This window comes from Pogona vitticeps, chromosome 2 (assembly GCF_051106095.1).
Source record: "Pogona vitticeps strain Pit_001003342236 chromosome 2, PviZW2.1, whole genome shotgun sequence".
NCBI lineage: Eukaryota > Metazoa > Chordata > Lepidosauria > Squamata > Agamidae > Pogona > Pogona vitticeps.
The window spans coordinates 81,853,668-81,872,554 of record NC_135784.1 but is presented as its reverse complement, the minus strand read 5'-3'; the positions used below and the strand labels follow the sequence as shown (position 1 = coordinate 81,872,554).

The window sequence follows — 18,887 nt, the reverse complement described above, 5'->3', positions numbered from 1 at the left end:
TATGAGCCATTCTACTATGCAACAGACCCCTTGCCATACTTCCTCAGCCTCTGAACACCTCTTTTAAGCCTTGTTCTCTCTCTCTCCGTTCTCCTCTCAGTTACTTTGGAACCCTGAAATTGCTAAGTTTCAATTCCTAAAATGTGCAGGAATTGAAATCAAGCCCATAGCAGCCTGTGGGGGCGTCACAAAAAGTGTGCCCTTTAAAGCTACATCTCCTCACCTTTAACAAAGCCTGATTCATGGAACAGTGTACATTTTTCCAGCTAGTTACATATTTTAGTTTCTTAGTTATGTATCATAATGTTTGAGACAAATGATGCCCTTTTAACATTCCTGCATTAATGTTTGTGAATTCCTGAAGAAATTACTGTGTATATTTTGACTCCTGGTGTGTTCAGTAACCTGAGAGATAGCTCCATTTGGGTAATTCACTGGGAACAATCCACTAGGATATACTGATGCCAGGGTTCAAAGATTCCTAGTATATAAGAGTGTGAGTTCATCACACCTGTTTGGAGAGCATGGCTGGGTAATACAGCATTCTGCACTTGCTCTCAGTTTTCAGCGCCCTCTGCAGCTCTGCCTGACTTGTGCTCTTTCTTGCTCTCATAGCGGGCAGTAGAAGTGGCATTGCAGATGGAGCCCCTGGACCCAAACAGAATTGCCTTGCTGGGAGGGTCTCATGGTGGCTTTATTTGTTGCCATTTGATTGGTCGGTATCCAGAGAGGTACAAAGCCTGTGCAGTCAGAAGCCCTGTCATCAACACGGCCACTCTGCTGGGAACCTCTGACATCCCTGATTGGTAAGAGATTTGTTTCTCTGGTCCTTCTGCCTCATTGAACACATGACCCTGACATCTTGTTCCACGTCTTATTCTCTGCTACAAACCTACTCTTGTCCCTCCTCTCTTACCCATTCTTCACCCAACCAGCAATGATTCTACTTGTCTTCATTGTATCTTAGTTGATCAGTTTGTCTTCCTACTCTCGCCTTCCCTATCAAAAGCACCTTCTCTTTTTTCCTCTAACCATCTCCACATACAGTATGTCTCAAAGCTGTCTGGGGATTGTGTTGTTTGGCACTGGGTGGAAGTGAGGAATGAGGGCATGAGGCTAATAGGCTGCACCATCTCCCCAGGCGTTTCTCAGCTTTAGGTCTTCCGTACTGCTTTGAGCAAATTCCTACTGCAGAAGATCTGGCTGCCATGCTGCTCAGCTCCCCCATAACTCATGCTGCAAAGGTAAGTGCCAGTTGATGTAAGAATTCATTGTTTGCAGCACCTGAATCTCTAACAAATAAATGTCTTGCAGTGAAGGTCTCATCGTGTCATGTGTCAGGCTATATGCACACACACAGTTCAGCACCAACTGGGGTATATATTTTAGGACTCTGAGAATTTCCACAGTGATTTTTAAAAAGTCCTTGTGACAATGAACAGATTTGAAGGTATTCTTCCTGAAATTTGAGCAGTTAGAGAAAGAACTAAGATTCAGTCATGTGAAAAAGAAAGTACACCTTTTTTGAATGTAGATAATGAAAACCAGCTGGTCCTTAGCAGGTCTGAAAATTAGGTAAATACAACCTCAGATGAACAATAACACATGACATATTACACCCTGTCAGGATTAGTTTTACAGAAATAAAGCCAAAATGGAGAAGCCGTGGTAGACCCTTATTGTTTCCATATGAATTAAGAGGCTAAGTAGTAGCCAGGAGCTGCTAACTAAATGCCTTTGAATAATTGATCAATCAGCAAGTGTGGCCACCTCTATAAAAGCCAAAGTTTTAGCAGTTTGGTTATCTGCTGCGTTCAGGTGTGTGTTAACATAATTCCAAGGAGGAAGCACATCACTAGTGATAGTAGAGAAACAATTGTTGCTGCCCATTAATCTGGGAAGGGTTTTTTTTAAATAACTTGGGATAGGGTAAGGGACACAAAGGATAAAGGAAAGAAAGGTTGGGGTATGAGGAAGAGGAGACACAAAAATATATTAGCATCCATTCTATTCACATTATCATCCCACAATTCTATTTCCGATTTTCTACTCTTTTCTGCCTTTGAGATTTTAATCCACATTTTGTTCTAAATTATTCAAGCATTGTTTAGTGATTCTAACCATTTGTAAAATAAGTCCCATCTTTGGGTTGCCTTTTGCAATGGACAGTCCTTCATTACTTCTGATAGTATGTCTGTTTCTGCCGTTTCTCTTATCTTCTCTATCAGATCGTCTTGTTTCGGTATGCTCTGACTTTTCCAGTTTTTAGCATATAAGATTCTAGCTGTGGTAACTATATATGTAGCTATTTAGCTATAGCGTACTTTGTTTTGTCTATATTATCTGGTATCATAGACAATAAAAACAATTCTGGTGTTAATGGGATTTTACACCGCAATATTTGTTGAAATACCAAATGCACCTCTTTCCAATATTGTTTCACTGCTTTGCAGGTCCACCACATGTGATAATAGCTTCCCACATGTGCTTCACATTTCCAACAGGAACTTGATAATCTATACATTTTCAATAGTTTTTCTGGGGTCATGTGCCATCTGTAAAACATCTTGTAAATATTCTCTTTAAAGTTAACTGATTTTGTAAGCTTTATATTTTACAATATTTGTAACCATTGATCAATATCGATACTATAACCTATGTTTTGTGCCCACTTGATCATACACTCGTTAACCATTTCCTCTTGCATTTTAATTTCTAGTAGGTAGTTATCCATTTTCTTGATTATTTTATCTTTTGAACCTAATAAGAGTTTATCAACTATCATTTATTCTAAATATATACCCTCTATTTTATCCTTCCTTTATTCTAGCTGTGCTTTAGACCACCAATCTATTTGAATGTTCTGTGTCTCTAACTCTTCTTTTGATCTCAACGCATGATCCTTTTTTAGCAACTCTTGATATCTTAAGAGTTTTTCTTTTGTCATAAGATTAGGGTGTGTATAAGCCTCTATAGGTGATACCCATACTGGTGTTTTTTGGTAGATTTGCTGTGCGATCTTTTTCCAAGTTCCCAATAAAGCTCTTCTTATCATATGTGAGTTAAAATATTTTTGCTCTTTATCTTTTTTATACCATAAAAAAGCATGCCAGCCAGATTGCAGACCATGCCCCTCTAGACTGAGTGATCTATCATTTTCCAAAATTATCCACTCCCTTATAATCTGGGAAGGGTTGTTCATCTAAGGTTGTATTTACCTAATTTTCAGACCTGCTAAAGTCCAGATTATTATGTCCTGATACGTGAAACGATAGAATTCAAAGAGGGTGTGCTTTCTTTTTCACATGACCGTATATGATATGTATGTACAAGTGTGCATGACTAATCAGATTGTCCTTAGCAGCAATAAAGGTTCCCTTGATCAATCCTATGCATAGCAGAAGCAGAATAGTTTGTCTACTAATGGCTTAATTTGCATGGGTAACATGATTTCAGAAATATATATATATTTGTTCCACTTTTCGATGTATTCTAATTTTTAGAGAAAAGTGTCAATAGGTTTTGCAGAGTTGTGCCACTCACACAATGGCCTCTCTCTTCCCTTCCAGGTGCAAGCACCGGTACTACTGTGTGTGGGTGCCAGGGACCGACGAGTGTCTCCATACCAAGCTGTGGAATATTATCGTGTGCTACGAGCCAGAGGCATCCCTGTGCGGTAGGTCTTTTTCTGACGATTGGGATGTGCAATAGGCCAGAGGTTAAGCTGCCCTTCCTCTCAGAATATGTTGCGTTAGACAGTTATGCCCAGCCTAAGTCTCTGGAGAAACAAAGCAAGATCTGGCTGCAGGCTCAGTGGGGGAGGTGAGCATATTTAGGACTGGAAGGTTCTGGTGCAAACTGTTCCTCAAACAAAGTAATGTTTTCCCAAATCTTTCTCATTGTATTTGCTCTGGCTTTTCCACAGGAAGTAATTACACGGATATTTGTCCTGCTGTTTCTGCCATATTCTTCACTGTTCCTTTTGATATTGATACCGCTGACTACATGACATTAGCGCTAATCAGTCACAAGTAGATCTGATCTTTTGGCATGAGTGTGTGGTATATTTTGTTTTGGAGTGGTGTTTTTTTAGCAGTTTTATTTTGTTTAGCATTTCCAGAGACATTATTTTGATGCATGGTGATAAATTAGTACAGCACTAAAAATGCTTACCATGTCTTTTCAGTTCAGTATTATTTCACTTCCTAACCATGGGGGGTGGGGAGAGAAAGATTTGAGTGCCAATGAAAGGGATGCACATGGGGAGATACGTTAGCTGTGCTTGCTTACCACCTTGAGTAGTGCATAGCACTAAGTTAGAGAATGAATGAATGAATGAATGAATGAATGAATGAATGAATGAATGAATGAATGAACGAATGAACGAACGAACGAACGAACGAACGAACGAACGAACGAATGAATGAATGAATGAATGAATGAATGAATGAGAGAGTGGTGTAATGACAATGAAAGGGAAGAGGGACTGTGTGACATATGGACACTTGAAATGCACCTCCCTGGGATAATTAAACATTTCTTGGCTGAGTGACTGTGACCATTACCCTGGGCAGGCTGCCTTCCTTTGCCCCACACATGCCTGAGAGCCTGGGTGGAGAAACAGCTTTGGGCTCTTGGGAAGGCTAAGAGGAGGGAAGTCTAGCTGTCTCTAGGGAACCAGGATGATGAACCGCACCTCAGAGAATGGGAGGAGGGCCTGTTGGTAGAGTTAAAGGGAAGTGACAATAAAAGGAGAGGAGGATGAAGGTTCAGGATTTTCTGGGCCAGTGACACATGGTGAAGGATCAACAGAGATGGGGAAAACCTGGGGCTATTTGTTCAAGAAAATTGGAGATGTTAAAGGAACCTTTTGTGCAAAGATGGACATGATAAAGGACAAAAATGGTAGGGACCTCACAGAAGCAGAAGACATCAAAAACAGGTGGCAAAAATACACAGAGGAATTATACCAGAAAGATCTGGATGTCCCGGACAACTCAGATAGTGTAGTTGCTGACCTTGAGCCAAACATCCTGGAGAGTGAAGTCAAATGGGCCTTAGAAAGCATGGCTAACAGCAAGGCCAATGGAGGTGATGGCATTCCAGTTGAACTATTTAAAATCTTAAAATATGACACTGTTAAAGTGGCTACACTTAATGTGTCAGCAAGTATGGAAAACTTAGCAGTGGCCAGATGATTGGAAGAGATCAGTTTACATCCCAATCCCAAGGAAGGGCAGTGCCAAAGAATGCTCCAACTACCATACGATTGCACCTCCTTCACACACTTGCAAGATTATAATAAGGTGGTAGGCTTCAGCAGTATGTGGACTGAGAACTCCCAGAAGTACAAGCTGGATTTCGAAGGGGCAGAAGAACTAGAGACTAAATTGCCAACATGCGCTGGATTATGGAGAAAGGCAGAGACTTCCAGAAAAACATCTAAAGCAAAAAAAGCAAAGTGTGCTGCTTATATACCGCCCCATAGCGCTTCAAGCACTCTCTGGGCGGTTTACATGTTAATTATGCAGGCTACACATTGGCCCCCCAACAAGCTGGGTACTCATTTTACCGACCTCAGAAAGATAGTTCTGCTTCATTGACTATGCAAAAGCCTTTGACTGCGTGGACCACAACAAACTATGGTAAGTCCTTAAAGAAATGGGAGTGCTTGACCACGTTATCTATCTCCTGAAAAATCTGTACAGTGGTGCCTCGCTTGACAACGTTAATTCGTTCCAGTGAAATCGCTGTAAAGCGAAAACATCGTCAAATGATGAAAAAATCCCATTGAAGCGCATTGAAAACCCGTTCAGTGTGTTCCAATGGGCTGAAAAACTCATCATCTAGCGAAGATCCTCCATACGGCGGCCATTTTCGGTGCCTGTATAGCGAGGAATCCATCCTAGAAATCAGCAGGGGGCCATTTTGAAAACTGGTGGCCATTTTGAAACTCGACGATCAGCTGTTTGTTGATCGTTGTAAAGCGAAAAACTGTTCCCGAAACAGGGCACCAATCAACATGAAGCGAAATTCCCCCATTTAAAACATCATTGCAAAAGCGATCGCAAAAACGTCGATGTAATGCGGATTCATCATTATACTGGGTAATCGTTAAGCGGGGCACAACTGTATATGGGACAGGAAGCAACAGTTATGGAACAAGTGATTGGAAGCAACAGTTATGGAACAAGTGATTGGTTCAAAATTGGGAAAGGAGTACGACAAAGCTGTATATTGTCTCCCTGCTTATTTAACTTATATGCAGAATACATCAGCGTGGAGGCTGTTGGAAGCCAGTCCTTTATTATAAAAGTCATGTTCATCCAAACATCTGTCTCAGTGGATTAATATTGTTGTGTTCCCAGTGTGTCCAAATCTTGTAAAATGTATTGAAGCAGCATTGTTAAATCATCTCTTGATGGAGAGGCTATTCTTAAGAACAGACCGTAGACAGTCTGAAATCCAGCTTCAAGATGGCAATAGTTTTAGGGATCACCCTAAACCTTTTGTGGACTGTGTATCTGCTCTTGTGTGTTGCAAAAATAAACACATGTAGGATGGGGGATAATTCCTCCCTAAGACATCATTAGGGAAAAAAGGAAATGCAAGAAAGCAAAGTGGCTGTCCAACGAGGCCTTAGAAATAGCAGAGAGGAGAAGGGAAGCAAAATGCAAGGGAGATAGGGAAAGCTACAGAAAGTTGAATGCAGACTTCCAAAGAATAGCAAGGAGAGACAAGAGGGCCTTCTTAAATGAACAATGCAAAGAAATAGAGGAAGATAACAGAAAAGGAAAGACCAGAGATCTGTTCAGGAAAATTGGACATATTAGAGGAACATTTTGCGCAAAGATGAACATGATAAAAGACAAAAATTGGAAGGACCTAACAGAAGCAGAAGACGTCAAGATGAGGTGGCAAGAATACACAGAGGAATTATATCAGAAAGATTTGGATATCCCGGACAACCCAGACAATGTAGTTGCTGACCTTGAGCCAGACATCCTGGAGAGCGAAGTCAAGTGGGCCTTAGAAAGCCTGGCTAACAATAAGGCCAGTGGAGGTGATGGCATTCCAGCTGAACTATTTAAAATCTTGAAAGATGATGCTGTTAAGGTGCTACATTCAATATGCCAGCAAGTTTGGAAAACTCAACAGTGGCCAGAGGATTGGAAAAGATCAGTCTACATCCCAATCCCAAAGAAAGGCAGTGCCAAAGAATGCTCCAACTACCGTACAATTGCACTCATTTCGTACGCTAGCAAGGTTATGCTCAAAATCCTACAAGGTAGGCTTCAGCAGTATGTGGACCGAGAACTCCCAGAAGTACAAGCTGGATTCTGAAGAGGCAGAGGAACTAGAGACCAAATTGCTAACTTGCGCTGGATTATGGAGAAAGCCAGAGAGTTCCAGAAAAATATCTACTTCTGCTTCATTGACTATGCGAAAGCCTTTGACTGTGTGGACCACAGCAAACTATGGCAAGTTCTTAAAGAAATGGGAGTGCCTGACCACTTTATCTGTCTCCTGAGAAACCTATATGTGGGAGAGGAGGCAACAGTTAGAACTGGTCATGGAACAACTGAGTGGTTCAAAATTGGGAAAGGAGTACGGCAAGGCTGTATATTGTCCCCCAGCTTATTTAACTTATATGCGGAATACATCATGCGGAAGGCTGGACTGGAAGAAACCCAAGCCGGAATTAAGATTGCCGGAAGAAATATCAACAACCTCCGATATGCAGATGATACCACTCTGATGGCAGAAAGTGAGGAGGAATTAAAGAACCTTGTAATGAGAGTGAAAGAGGAGAGTGCAAAAAACGGTCTGAAACTCAACATCAAAAAAACTAAGATCATGGCCACTGGTCCCATCACCTCCTGGGAAATAGAAGGGGAAGATATGGAGGCAGTGTCAAATTTTATCTTCCTGGGCTCCATGATCACTGCAGATGGAGACAGCAGCCCTGAAATTAAAAGGCGCCTTCTTCTTGGGAGGAAAGCGATGACAAATCTTGACAGCATCTTGAAAAGCAGAGACATCACCTTGCCAACAAAAGTCCGAATAGTCAAAGCTATGGTTTTTCCTGTCGTGATGTATGGAAGTGAGAGCTGGACCATAAAGAAAGCAGACCGCCGAAGAATTGATGCCTTTGAATTGTGGTGCTGGAGGAGGCTCTTGAGAATCCCCTGGACTGCAAGGAGAACAAACCTATCAGTTCTAAAGGAAATCAACCCTGAATGCTCACTTGAAGGACAGATCCTGAAGCTGAGGCTCCAGTACTTTGGCCATCTCATGAGAAGAAAAGAGTCCTTGGAAAAAACCTTGATGTTAGGAAGGTGTGATGGCAAGAGGAGAAGGGGACGACCGAGGATGAGATGGCTGGACAGTGTCTGCGAAGCAACCAACACGAACCTGACACAACTCCGGGAGGCAGTAGAAGACAGGAGGGCCTGGCGTGCTCTGGTCCATGGGGTCACGAAGAGTCGGACACGACTAAACGACTAAACACAAGACATCAGTTCTTCTGTATGTATTTGTCTACTGCAGTTTGGAGAAGAGAAAATCCAAAGATGTGTCACAGACACAGTAGAGTGGTAACTATATCCTTTCTCAGTTTGGAACCCACTAATTGCAGCTGAAAGTTCAGTAGGCACTTCCTTTTAGATTCATGAAATATTTCAACCCTGGAATTTTGTCTGTGGCTCAGCTGAACCTTTGAATATAGATGGCAACCTTCATACAACATGGAGGGGGGGGGGAAAACACTTCAGACAAGAAAGGGTTTAGGTTTAGAGTCGAAAGACAAAGCAAACCATTATTTAGAAGAGTAGGACAGCTGAATAAGCCAACATGTCATGTCCATTATTATAACTCCATCAAATAGCAACTAGTGATAGGCAGCCAGGAGCTTATGAGCTCAATAAGATCCTCTACAAATTGAGATTATTTCAGTACATCAGTGCCCCATGCAGCTGTCATGGTTTAAAAAAATGACTATTGATAGACCAAGCCCTTCATAAATGAATCTAATCATCTCTTCACTGCCACACATTACCTGGTGTGCTTTCAGAGCACATGGATGAACTACACCGGTAAGAAATCTTTGAACGATGTCAGTAATGAATCTTAAGACAGTTTTGACTGAGTAAATCACATTAAAACACAGCCCTTCAGCAGTAGAATTTTACTAGACACATAAAAATCAAAGCATTTACAGAGATGATATTGGAAAAAGCAAAAATTAGAGTTGATTCATAAATAATATGGAGAAATATCAGGTCAGAGGAAGGAAACTTTTCAGGGAGAGAGGGCTGCTGCCTAGAGAAGTGGGAGAGAAAGCAGTCCAAAGCTGTAGGGAGGAATAATGCTTTTCCATGATCCACACATGTTTCTGTACCGACCACACACACAGGGAGGAGTAACTAGGAGAGGCATGAATGTGCAGCCAAAGTGACGCTTCCTGTAATCTTCCATGTCTTGGAGCCTCACTGGCAAATCTGACCAGAAAGACCTTCTTTCCCTTCAGGTTTTTTGGTTTAACCATACATGTTCTGGGACTTTGGCCTGCACAGCGTCCTTTCCAAATGGGTTCCCAATTTTCATCTGGATCTCTGTGCAACACACACACACACCACACACAGACACACCCATATAGTTATTGAAAGATATAAGGTTTCTCACCAATATTGTTCAAACCCAGAGGTTTGGTAACATAGAGGTAGAACAGATATCTCGAGAGTGGATCGGTCATGGTAAAATCCCTCAAATAGGGTGAGGTGAGGCTCTAGTGGGAAGAATGCCTTAGAGATGGGAGGACGTCTGGTGGGAATCTCTTCTCAAGTCTGTAACGTTATGGTGCACACAGGAACTTGTGAACGTTCTCTTGGTGTTCCTTTTGCAGACTGCTGTGGTATCCCGAAGAGAATCATGCCATAAATGGAGTGGAGGCTGAAGCCAATCTCTTCATGAACTGTGCACAGTGGATCATGCATTACCTCTCTATGGAAGCAGGTGTTGAGGTTCAGCAGCCAGCTGAAAGTCCAGACGTCTAAACTGAGGAGAAGCAAACAATCTGTGGAGTCTGTGGAGATGCTTTTCCTTGACAAAAGCACTACCAATTAGATGTCATCATCACAGCATGGCAGGAAGTGTCCCTCACCCTGCAACATTCACTCCAGTGGCTGGTTTTCGAAGGCGCTGCTGAAGCTCTGATACTGTGTTGATGAAATCTGCTGTGCATGGTATAGCAGCCTATAGAGACTGAATTCGGATGTAAAGCTGCCTTCGAAATGCTGGTGTTGCAGCTGAAGCATCTGGCCTAGGGCTCTGTGGGGCATTCTGTCCTGCCCAGCAAGTTGAACTTGGCTCGTCTCTCTGTTTGCTTAAAGGCTAACCATATTCATATGCATTTGTTGTATATTAATCCTACTGTTCAGGCTATAACTGTTCCTCCAAGTTAAAAAATAAAAATACCAACAAAGGAAAGAGAAAAAACAGCCTGCAGTTGAGCTTAAGTCTTAAAAATAAGTAAAAGGGGCAGTGTTTTTGAATACATATGGAATATGGGTGCTTGATTAAGCAGCAAATGCCATTTAGTGTTGAAGAGTAAGGAACAATCATTTATATAATTTCAGTATTCATTACTGAAATTAAAAACAAACAATAATGTTGTTTTCTAGTATGCCATACAAAATAAATAAACGCACACACACGCATGCGCGGACACACACACCGTAGGAAGATAAATTTTGGCTAATGTTACTAACTGCATACTTAGAAGAAAGAAAAATCAAGACAGGGAGGAAGGAGAAGGTCATCCTGCATTCTTCATAGAATTTAAGAGGGAAATGGGACAATCAAAAAAAAGACAAAAGATTGTGGGACCTTAAACAACATCTAGTTTAATCCTCAAGCGGTTAAAGCTCTGTTCTTCAAAGCATCTGCATAGCTGCCTGCTTGAGTTTGGGGTTAACCATCACCAAGATGGCAGCCTGAGCAGGGGAGTACGCCATCATCACTACTGAAACAAGGACTGCTGCTTTTCTCTCCAAAGATGCAGCTATAGCCAAACCCTGTGCCACAACAAATGAAATGTAAAGGACCAGGAGATAGAGCACTGTCCCGGCTGCCTTCCGATGAGCTTCTGTTTGGAGGCTCTTTAAACTGGATTTGTTACCTTTTATACGGCAGATGTGCCTACAGAGTGAGCCGACAACCAGGATGGAGCAAAGAAAAACCACAAGCAAGGGGAAGCCGGAACCAATAATATAATAAGAGAATTTAAAGGAATCAATAAGGTATTTTACTGTTTTTCCTTGAGTCCCATTTGTAACGTTGGTCATTGCGTTGCTTTTGATTGTTAGCACAACAGAAATATTTTGGGATGCATAACAACCAATTAAAAAAGGGATGATCAGAGATCCCACAAGAAGACGAGGTATAAGCCATGATATCTTCCGTTTCCACCACAGGAAGAGGGACTGAGTGCTGTTCACTATCTTGACGCAATAGAAGACACACAGCCAGGCAGTGAACCAGAATCTGGATGTCACAATGAAGATAGAAAAAGGAAATATTTTTTCTTTTGATTTGTCACTTACGATGTTTGCTGAAACAGCATTAAGGTAATATGGACACACTGCTACTATGGCGCAGAGATTGGATATGCCAAGACTCAGAAGGAGTTGTTCACTGGAAGCGAGGCTCTTGCTTTGAGCCCAGTCACGGATTATCACAGTAACAATGAAGCCATTGGAGATGAGCCCGCCAAGGGCCAAATCCGCTACAGTTACCAGAAGGGCAACAATTTGGGAGGAAGACATGTTTCCTGATCCTCCCGTTGTTGCAGACTGTTCCGTAAAAGTGGTGTTTACTCCGCCAATCAAAGTCGTTGAGCTGAGATTGAAAGTCCAGGCAGCCGATCTGTAGTGTAGTTGGGTGCTGTTGTCTATTTTTTCTTCTAAGGGTTTGAGTATTGTGCTGTTCATCAAAGTATGCAAATGAACAGCGCTCTTGGGTAATACATTTCCATAGCATTTGTCTGGAACATAGATGCTGGTACAAACTAGATCGAAAGGCATGTCTCCTGACGTCAGGGAAGATGCTCAGTTTTGGGAGCTATTTATAGAGGTTTAAAAGAAACAACCATTTTGTGGGACCACTTTTACTTTAACAATAAAGAATGGCAGAAGGTAGAGATGTTGCTTTAAAAAGCACAACTCTTCTGAAGAAAGATGACCCAATAGGGTCTTTATCTTCCTTCTCCTTTCAGTTCCTCCTTAAATTACGCATAACATCATACTTAAAAATAGCAAATCCAAGAATCATCATAGTCTTACTGTTGTGGGGGGAAAACTGTAGGCACATATGCTTTAGCCCAAAAGTCATATACTTATGCAATGATCGTAGGCTCAAAATACTTGAAAATCTATAAAACTGAACTTAAACTTGGGACAAATACTTAAGTCAGAAAATACATCTCGCTTGTAAGCTTATCATCATACAAAGTCCAGACAAGAACCTCGGTCATGTTCACATCAAAAATACAAAAACATTAAAACACAAAACCTCATAGCTTATAAAGGCAGAGAATACATATCTATAATATTTCATTTAAAAGGGCAATATAACTCCAAAAGCCTTAAAAGCTTTCCTAAAAATATGTTAAAGAACATCAGAGTTTTTACAAGAAAATACAAAAGTAAAAGCATCATTTAGCTATAAGCACGTTATTAAAACACAGAGAAACATTTTCTCACCATACCTTTGCTAGTTAGAATCTATGTTATGTCCACTGTTTACTCCTTTCTGCACTCTGTCTATATGTTAGGCATGAGTCCCATTATCTGTCTCACTCCATGCGAACAAAGCTGCTTCCGTTCCCTTTGGATAAAATGTCTCTTCATTATATAGCAGTGTGTGAAAGCTTCCTATTTATAGCCTAGTGCCACATCATTTATCAAAACAAACTTCATAGTGTAGTTCCCTTAGCCAATAAGAAGTTCAGGTGCTGAAGACCGCAAGATCTGCCCATCTCAAACTCAGTGAAGTCCAACTTTTTGCATCTCCAAGGCTTAACTTTCAAGGTAAGTGTAAAATCTCTCCTCCCTTGAGCCAGTGCTTGTTAGAATGATGTACCATGTTTTTCTGTGTATAAGATGTTACTTTTTCCTAAAATCATCACACTAAAAATTGAGGGGCGTCTTATACATGGACACACACTGAGGAGAGAACAAAATGGCTCGTACCTTGCCTCTGTAAACAGGCTTCCTTCGATCATGAGGCTTAGCTTCCTACAGTCAAGACACTTGGCTTCCTCCAGTCATGAGCCTTATGGAACTGGTGTCAGGTGATTCAGAACAAACCAACTGGAACACACCTTGTTGGAGGTGGAGCCTGTAGGCTCCGATGCAACAGGGACTCGTAATGTCCGAGCGCTCTGAGCCCAGAAGATGAATACTCAAAGCTAAGTTTTCTTAATTTTTGGTTTAGAAAAGTGGGGAGAGGGCCGTCTTATAAATGGGGTCGTCTTATAAACATGAAAATATGGTAATTCACTGACAATACCATTGGGAATGGGAACAATATTATAGAATACCAATACCTATTCATTCATAAATACTACAAAATATTATATGATTTCATATTCCTTATTGTTACCATACTATATTAGAGAATTATTAGTTATGAGGCTAAAACTTAATGTTACCTTTGTTTCATCTTCTCTGCTTGATTATCATTAAACAAACCATGTAAAATAACATGTTCTTTTCTGCTTTTACACTATTCTTTAAAGGCTTTTATTGTACAATATATTCTTATTCTCATTTGCTTAACATGAGTTTCCACATCTATTTTGTGATATTTCTTTCCTAATTCCTTTCCTGCCATGCACTCCCTGCAGTACAGGAATTGTGCTCAGGACACAGGATCTATAGACCTGGACCTTGGTATATGCTGTCAGCTACTTATTAAGCCATACTCTCTTTATGAGTCTAAAGAACATGGTAGCTGCTTTCCCAATGCATTTATCCAGCTCGACATCTAGAGAGAGTCAGAGATCGCTGAGCCAAGGTACATGAAATGAACAACCTCCAATTCTTGTGTGGAGATGGTAATAGAAGGAGGTGAGTCCACACTCTGGCCCATGACTTGTGTTTTCTTCAGGCTGATTGTTAATCCAAAGTCATGGCAGGCCTTGCTAAAACAATTCATGAGTTGGAGGTCTTCAGCAGAATGGGCAACAACAGTTGCATCATCGTCAAAGAGGAAGTCCCACATGCATTTCAGCTGGACTTTGGTCTTCACTCTCAATCTAGAGAGATTACAGAACTTTCCATCTGATCTAGTCCAGAGATAGACACCTTTTGTTGCAGTTCCAAAGGCATGCTTCCGCATGACAGCAAAAAAGATCCCAAACAGGGTCAGCGCAAGGACACTTTGAATGTCAAAGGAATCTGATGTTGAGCCATCAAAAGCTACAGTATCCTTCACCTGGCAGGACAAAGTTCCAAATAGAGTAGTCTTAGATCGAGCTGGAATTTTGAGCATGTATACATTAATGAAACAGCAACGTCTACATTGGCTTGGGCATGTCGTGAGAATGGCTGATGGATGGATTCCAAAGGATCTCCTATATGGAGAATTAGTGCAGGGAAATCGCCCCGGAGGGACACCACAGCTGCGATACAAGGATATCTGCAAGCGGGATCTGAAGGCCTTGGAAATGGATCTCAACAGATGGTAAACCCTGACATCTGAGCGCTCAGCCTGGAGGTGCATCACCAGGCAGTGCATCACGTCCTCTCCCATTTTGAAGAGACACTTGACCAGCAGGCCGAGGCAAAGAGGCAGTCCCGAAAGCAGCAAAATCAGGGATCTGGACAGGGGACAGATTGTATTTATTTTCAGTGTGGAAGGGACGGTCATTCTCAAATTGGCCTTCTTAGCCACACTAGATGCTGTTCCAAGACTTCTATTCAAAGCACATTACCATAGTCTCTTGAGACTGAAGGATGTCTAATCCTAATATTTCCTAATTAGCATTATTGGTAAAACACAACACAAATGTCAGTTTAAAATGCATTTCCATTTTTTTCTCATATCCTTGTTTCACATAAGTGCTCAGTTGTTTACTTTTTTCATCGCGTAAACTGGCACAAAACTGAATGAGCTACTTCTGCGTTGGTATCAGTAACTTTGTTCACAGACAACTAAGTGTGTTTTGGTTTTGCTTTCTTCACAGAACACTTTTCCAATTATATTTTCACGTTTAATACACCTCTCTGAGGTACATTTTGAAAAAACTTTTCATTTTTAGGGCAGCATTTCTGTAATCCATAAACTTATTTTTCCAAACTCTAAAAAATTACTTTGAACGAGTTCAAATCTCCAGAGTGCGGTGAACTGCATCGAAGACTATTAAAGGAACTGACTTAAGTCTCAGAAACACTGCCTATTTTTTAAAAAATCATGGGAAATGAGTGTGGTGCCGGATGATTGGAGGAGGGCTAATGTTGTCCCTATCTAGAAAAAGGGCAAAAAAGGAGGGTACTGGAAACTATAGACCAGTCGGCCTGACATCAATTTCAGGGAAAATTCTGGAACAGATTATAAAGCGATCACTATGCAAACACCTAGAAAACAAAGCAGTAATAACTAGAAGCCAATACAGATTTGTCAAGAACAAATCCTGCCAACTAACCCAGCCTCATTTTTTTTATTGGGAATGCTGTAGACCAGTGGTTCCCAACCTTGGGGAACCCAGATGTTCTTGGACTGCAGCTCCCAGAAGCCTATACTACTACCTCTGCTGACCAGGGTCTTTGGGAGTTACAGTCCAAGAACATCTTGGTCACCCAAGGTTGGGGACTAATGTTGTAGACATTTCGGCGCCAGGTCAAAACCTTCCTGTTCCAGAAGGCTTTTAATTGAAATAATATTAGCTGTGGGTCTGATGGCAATTTTAATTGTATTTTAATTATTTTATCTTTTACTGTGTTGAATTTTAATTATTGTAACCCGCCCAGAGACCTCTGGGTAGTGTGGGCGGCATATAAATTAATTAATTAATTAATTAATTAATTAATTAATTAATTAATTAATTAATTAATTAATTAATTAAATAAATAAATAAATAAATAAATAAATAAATAAATAAATAGACATAATATGTCTTGACTTCAGCAAAGCTTTTTGCAAAGTGTCCCATGATATTCTGAGTAGTAGTAGTAGTTTTATTTATATGCCTCCTTTCTCCCAACAAGGGACCCAAAACATCTCACAACATTAAAATTCACACAATTTAAAAACACAATGAGTTAAATATTAAAAGATAAACAATATATGATTTAAAATACAATTAAAAGATTAAAACATGAAAACACAAAAAAGATTAAAATTATCTACTAAAGTGGGGCTCAGGGATTCAGTTGTAATTGTTAAAAGCAAGTTAACTAGATTAGCAAATTAACTAGATGTGGACTGGATAGAAAAACTGTCAGGTGGATGCACAGTTGATTACAGAATGATGTTCAGAGGGCGATGATTAATAGCTTCTTCTCAAACTGGAAGGACATAACAAGTGATATATACCAGGGCTCAGTCCTGGGCCCAGTGCTCTTCAACATTTTTATTAATGACCTGGATCAGGGGATACAAGAAATAGTAATCAGATTTGTGAATGACACAATTGTTGAGTAGCTAACACCCTGGAGAGCCAGACATCCTGGAGAGTGAAGTCAAGTGGGTCTTAGAAAGCCTGGCTAACAATAAGGCCAGTGGAGGTGATGGCATTCCAGTTGAACTATTTAAAATCTTAAAAGATGATATTGTTAAGGTGCTACATTCAATATGCCAGCAAGTTTGGAAAACTCAACAGTGGCCAGAGGACTGGAAAAGATCAGTCTACATCACAATCCTAAAGAAAAACAGTGCCAAAGAATGCTCCAACTACCGTACAATTGTACCCATTTCACACGTTAGCAAGGTTGTGCTCAAAATCCTCCAAGGTAGGCTTCAGCAGTATGTGGACCGAGAACTCCCAGAAGTACAAGCTGGATTCCGAAGGGGCAGAGGAACTAGAGACCAAATTGCTAACAGGCGCTGGATTCTAGAGAAAGCCAGAGAGTTCCAGAAAAATATCTACTTCTGCTTCATTGACTATGCAAAAGCCTTTGACTGTGTGAACCACAGCGAACTATGGCAAGTTCTTAAAGAAATGGGAGTGCCTGACCACCTTATCTATCTCCTGAGAAACCTATAAGTGGGATAGGAAACAACAGTTAGAACTGGATATGGAACAACTGATTGGTTCAAAATTGGGAAAGGAGTACGACAAGGCTGTATATTGTCTCCCTGCTTATTTAACATCATGCGGAAGAATACATCATGCGGAAGGCTGGACTGGAGGAATCCCAAACCGGAATTCAGATTGCCGGAAGAAATATCAACAACCTCCGATATGCAGATGATACCACTCTGATGGCAGAAAGTGAGGAGGAATTAAAGAACCTCTTAATGAAGGTGAAAGAGGAGAGAGCAAAAAATGGTCTGAAGCTCAACATCAAAAAAAAAAAAAAAAAACTAAGATCATGGCCACTGGTCCCATCACCTCCTGGCAGATAGAAAGGGAAGATATGGAGGCAGTGACAGACTTTACTTTCTTCGGCTCCATGATCACTGCAGATGGTGATAGCAGCCATGAAATTAAAAGGGCCCTACTTCTTGGGAGGAAAGCGATGACAAACCTAGACAGCATCTTAAAGAGCAGAGACATCATCTTGCCAACAAAGGTCCGCATAGTCAAAGCTATGGTTTTTCCTGTATTGATATATGGAAGTGAGAGCTGGACCATAAAGAAGGCTGACCGCCGAAGAATTGATGCTTTTGAATTGTGGTGCTGGAAGAGGCTCTTGAGAATCCCCTGGACTGCAAGGAGAACAAACCTATCAATTCTAAAGGAAATCAACCCTGAATGCTCACTGGAAGGACAGATCCTGAAGCTGAGGCTCCAACACTTTGGGCATCTCATGAGAAGAGAATACTTTGTTGTTGGCCGCCTAGAGTAGTCCATCGGACTAGATAGGCGGGATATAAATTAAATAAATAAATAAATAAAAAATACTCCCTGGAAAAGGCCTTCATGTTGGGAAAGTGTGAAGGCAAGAGGAGAAGGGGACGACAGAGGATGAGATGGCTGGACAGTGTCACCGAACCAACCAAGATGAATTTGACCCAACTCCGGGAAGCAGTGGAAGACAGGAGGGCCTGACATGCTCTGGTCCATGGGGTCACAAAGAGTTGGACACGACTAAACGACTAGACGACGACGAGCTAACACCCTGGAAGACAGAAACAGAATTCAAAATGATCTAGATAGGCTTGAGCACTGCGTTGAAAACAACAGAATAAAATTCAACAGGGATAAATGCAAAGTACTGCACCTAGGAAAAAGAAACCAAACACACAGTTACAAGATGTGAGATACCTGACTCAGGTATACACAGAAGAAAGATCTTGGAATCATTGTAGATCACAAGTCAATAGTGTGATGTGGTTAAAAAAAATGCAAATGCATTAACAGAAGTATAGTCTGAGGTACTCATTCCCTTCTGTTTGGCAGTCGTTAGGCCTCATTTTGAGTACTGTGTCCAATTCTGGACACCACACTTCAAGAAAGATGCCAAAAATTGGAACAAGTTCAGAGGAGGGCAACTAGGATGATTAGGGAGCTGGAAACCAAGCCTTATGAGTTAAAACTGAAGGAACTGGGCATGTTTAGCCTTGAGAAGACTGAGGGGAGATACTGTATCTTGCAAGGCTTCATATGGAGGAAGGGCAGGATCTGTTTTCAGTCCTTCAAGAATGCAGGACACACAATGATG

At 41.1% G+C, this 18,887-nt stretch overlaps 2 protein-coding genes across 10 annotated transcripts in view; one reads left to right on the top strand and one right to left on the bottom strand.

The window, feature by feature from the left end:
* The window catches only part of LOC110076737 (acylamino-acid-releasing enzyme), a 70,660-nt gene that overhangs the window by 34,657 nt on the left and 17,116 nt on the right, over positions 1 to 18,887 (top strand). For 6 of the 9 annotated variants that reach the window (XM_072989831.2, XM_072989835.2, XM_072989830.2 and 3 more), the window contains 3 exons: positions 616 to 806; positions 1,142 to 1,244; positions 3,570 to 3,676. In XM_072989831.2, coding sequence (XP_072845932.2) covers positions 616 to 806; positions 1,142 to 1,244; positions 3,570 to 3,676 — 401 coding nt within the window. Of the gene's footprint in view, positions 1 to 615; positions 807 to 1,141; positions 1,245 to 3,569; positions 3,677 to 3,925; positions 4,124 to 9,904; positions 11,240 to 18,887 lie in introns of those variants that run through there. The other 3 variants (XM_072989832.2, XM_072989838.2, XM_072989836.2) reach the window with 2 other exon arrangements.
* LOC140704249 (taste receptor type 2 member 4-like) lies at positions 10,359 to 17,910 on the bottom strand. Its single transcript, XM_072988933.2, has one exon. The coding sequence runs from the start codon at positions 12,081 to 12,083 to the stop codon at positions 10,935 to 10,937; it is 1,149 nt and encodes a 382-aa protein (XP_072845034.2). The 5' UTR covers positions 12,084 to 17,910; the 3' UTR covers positions 10,359 to 10,934.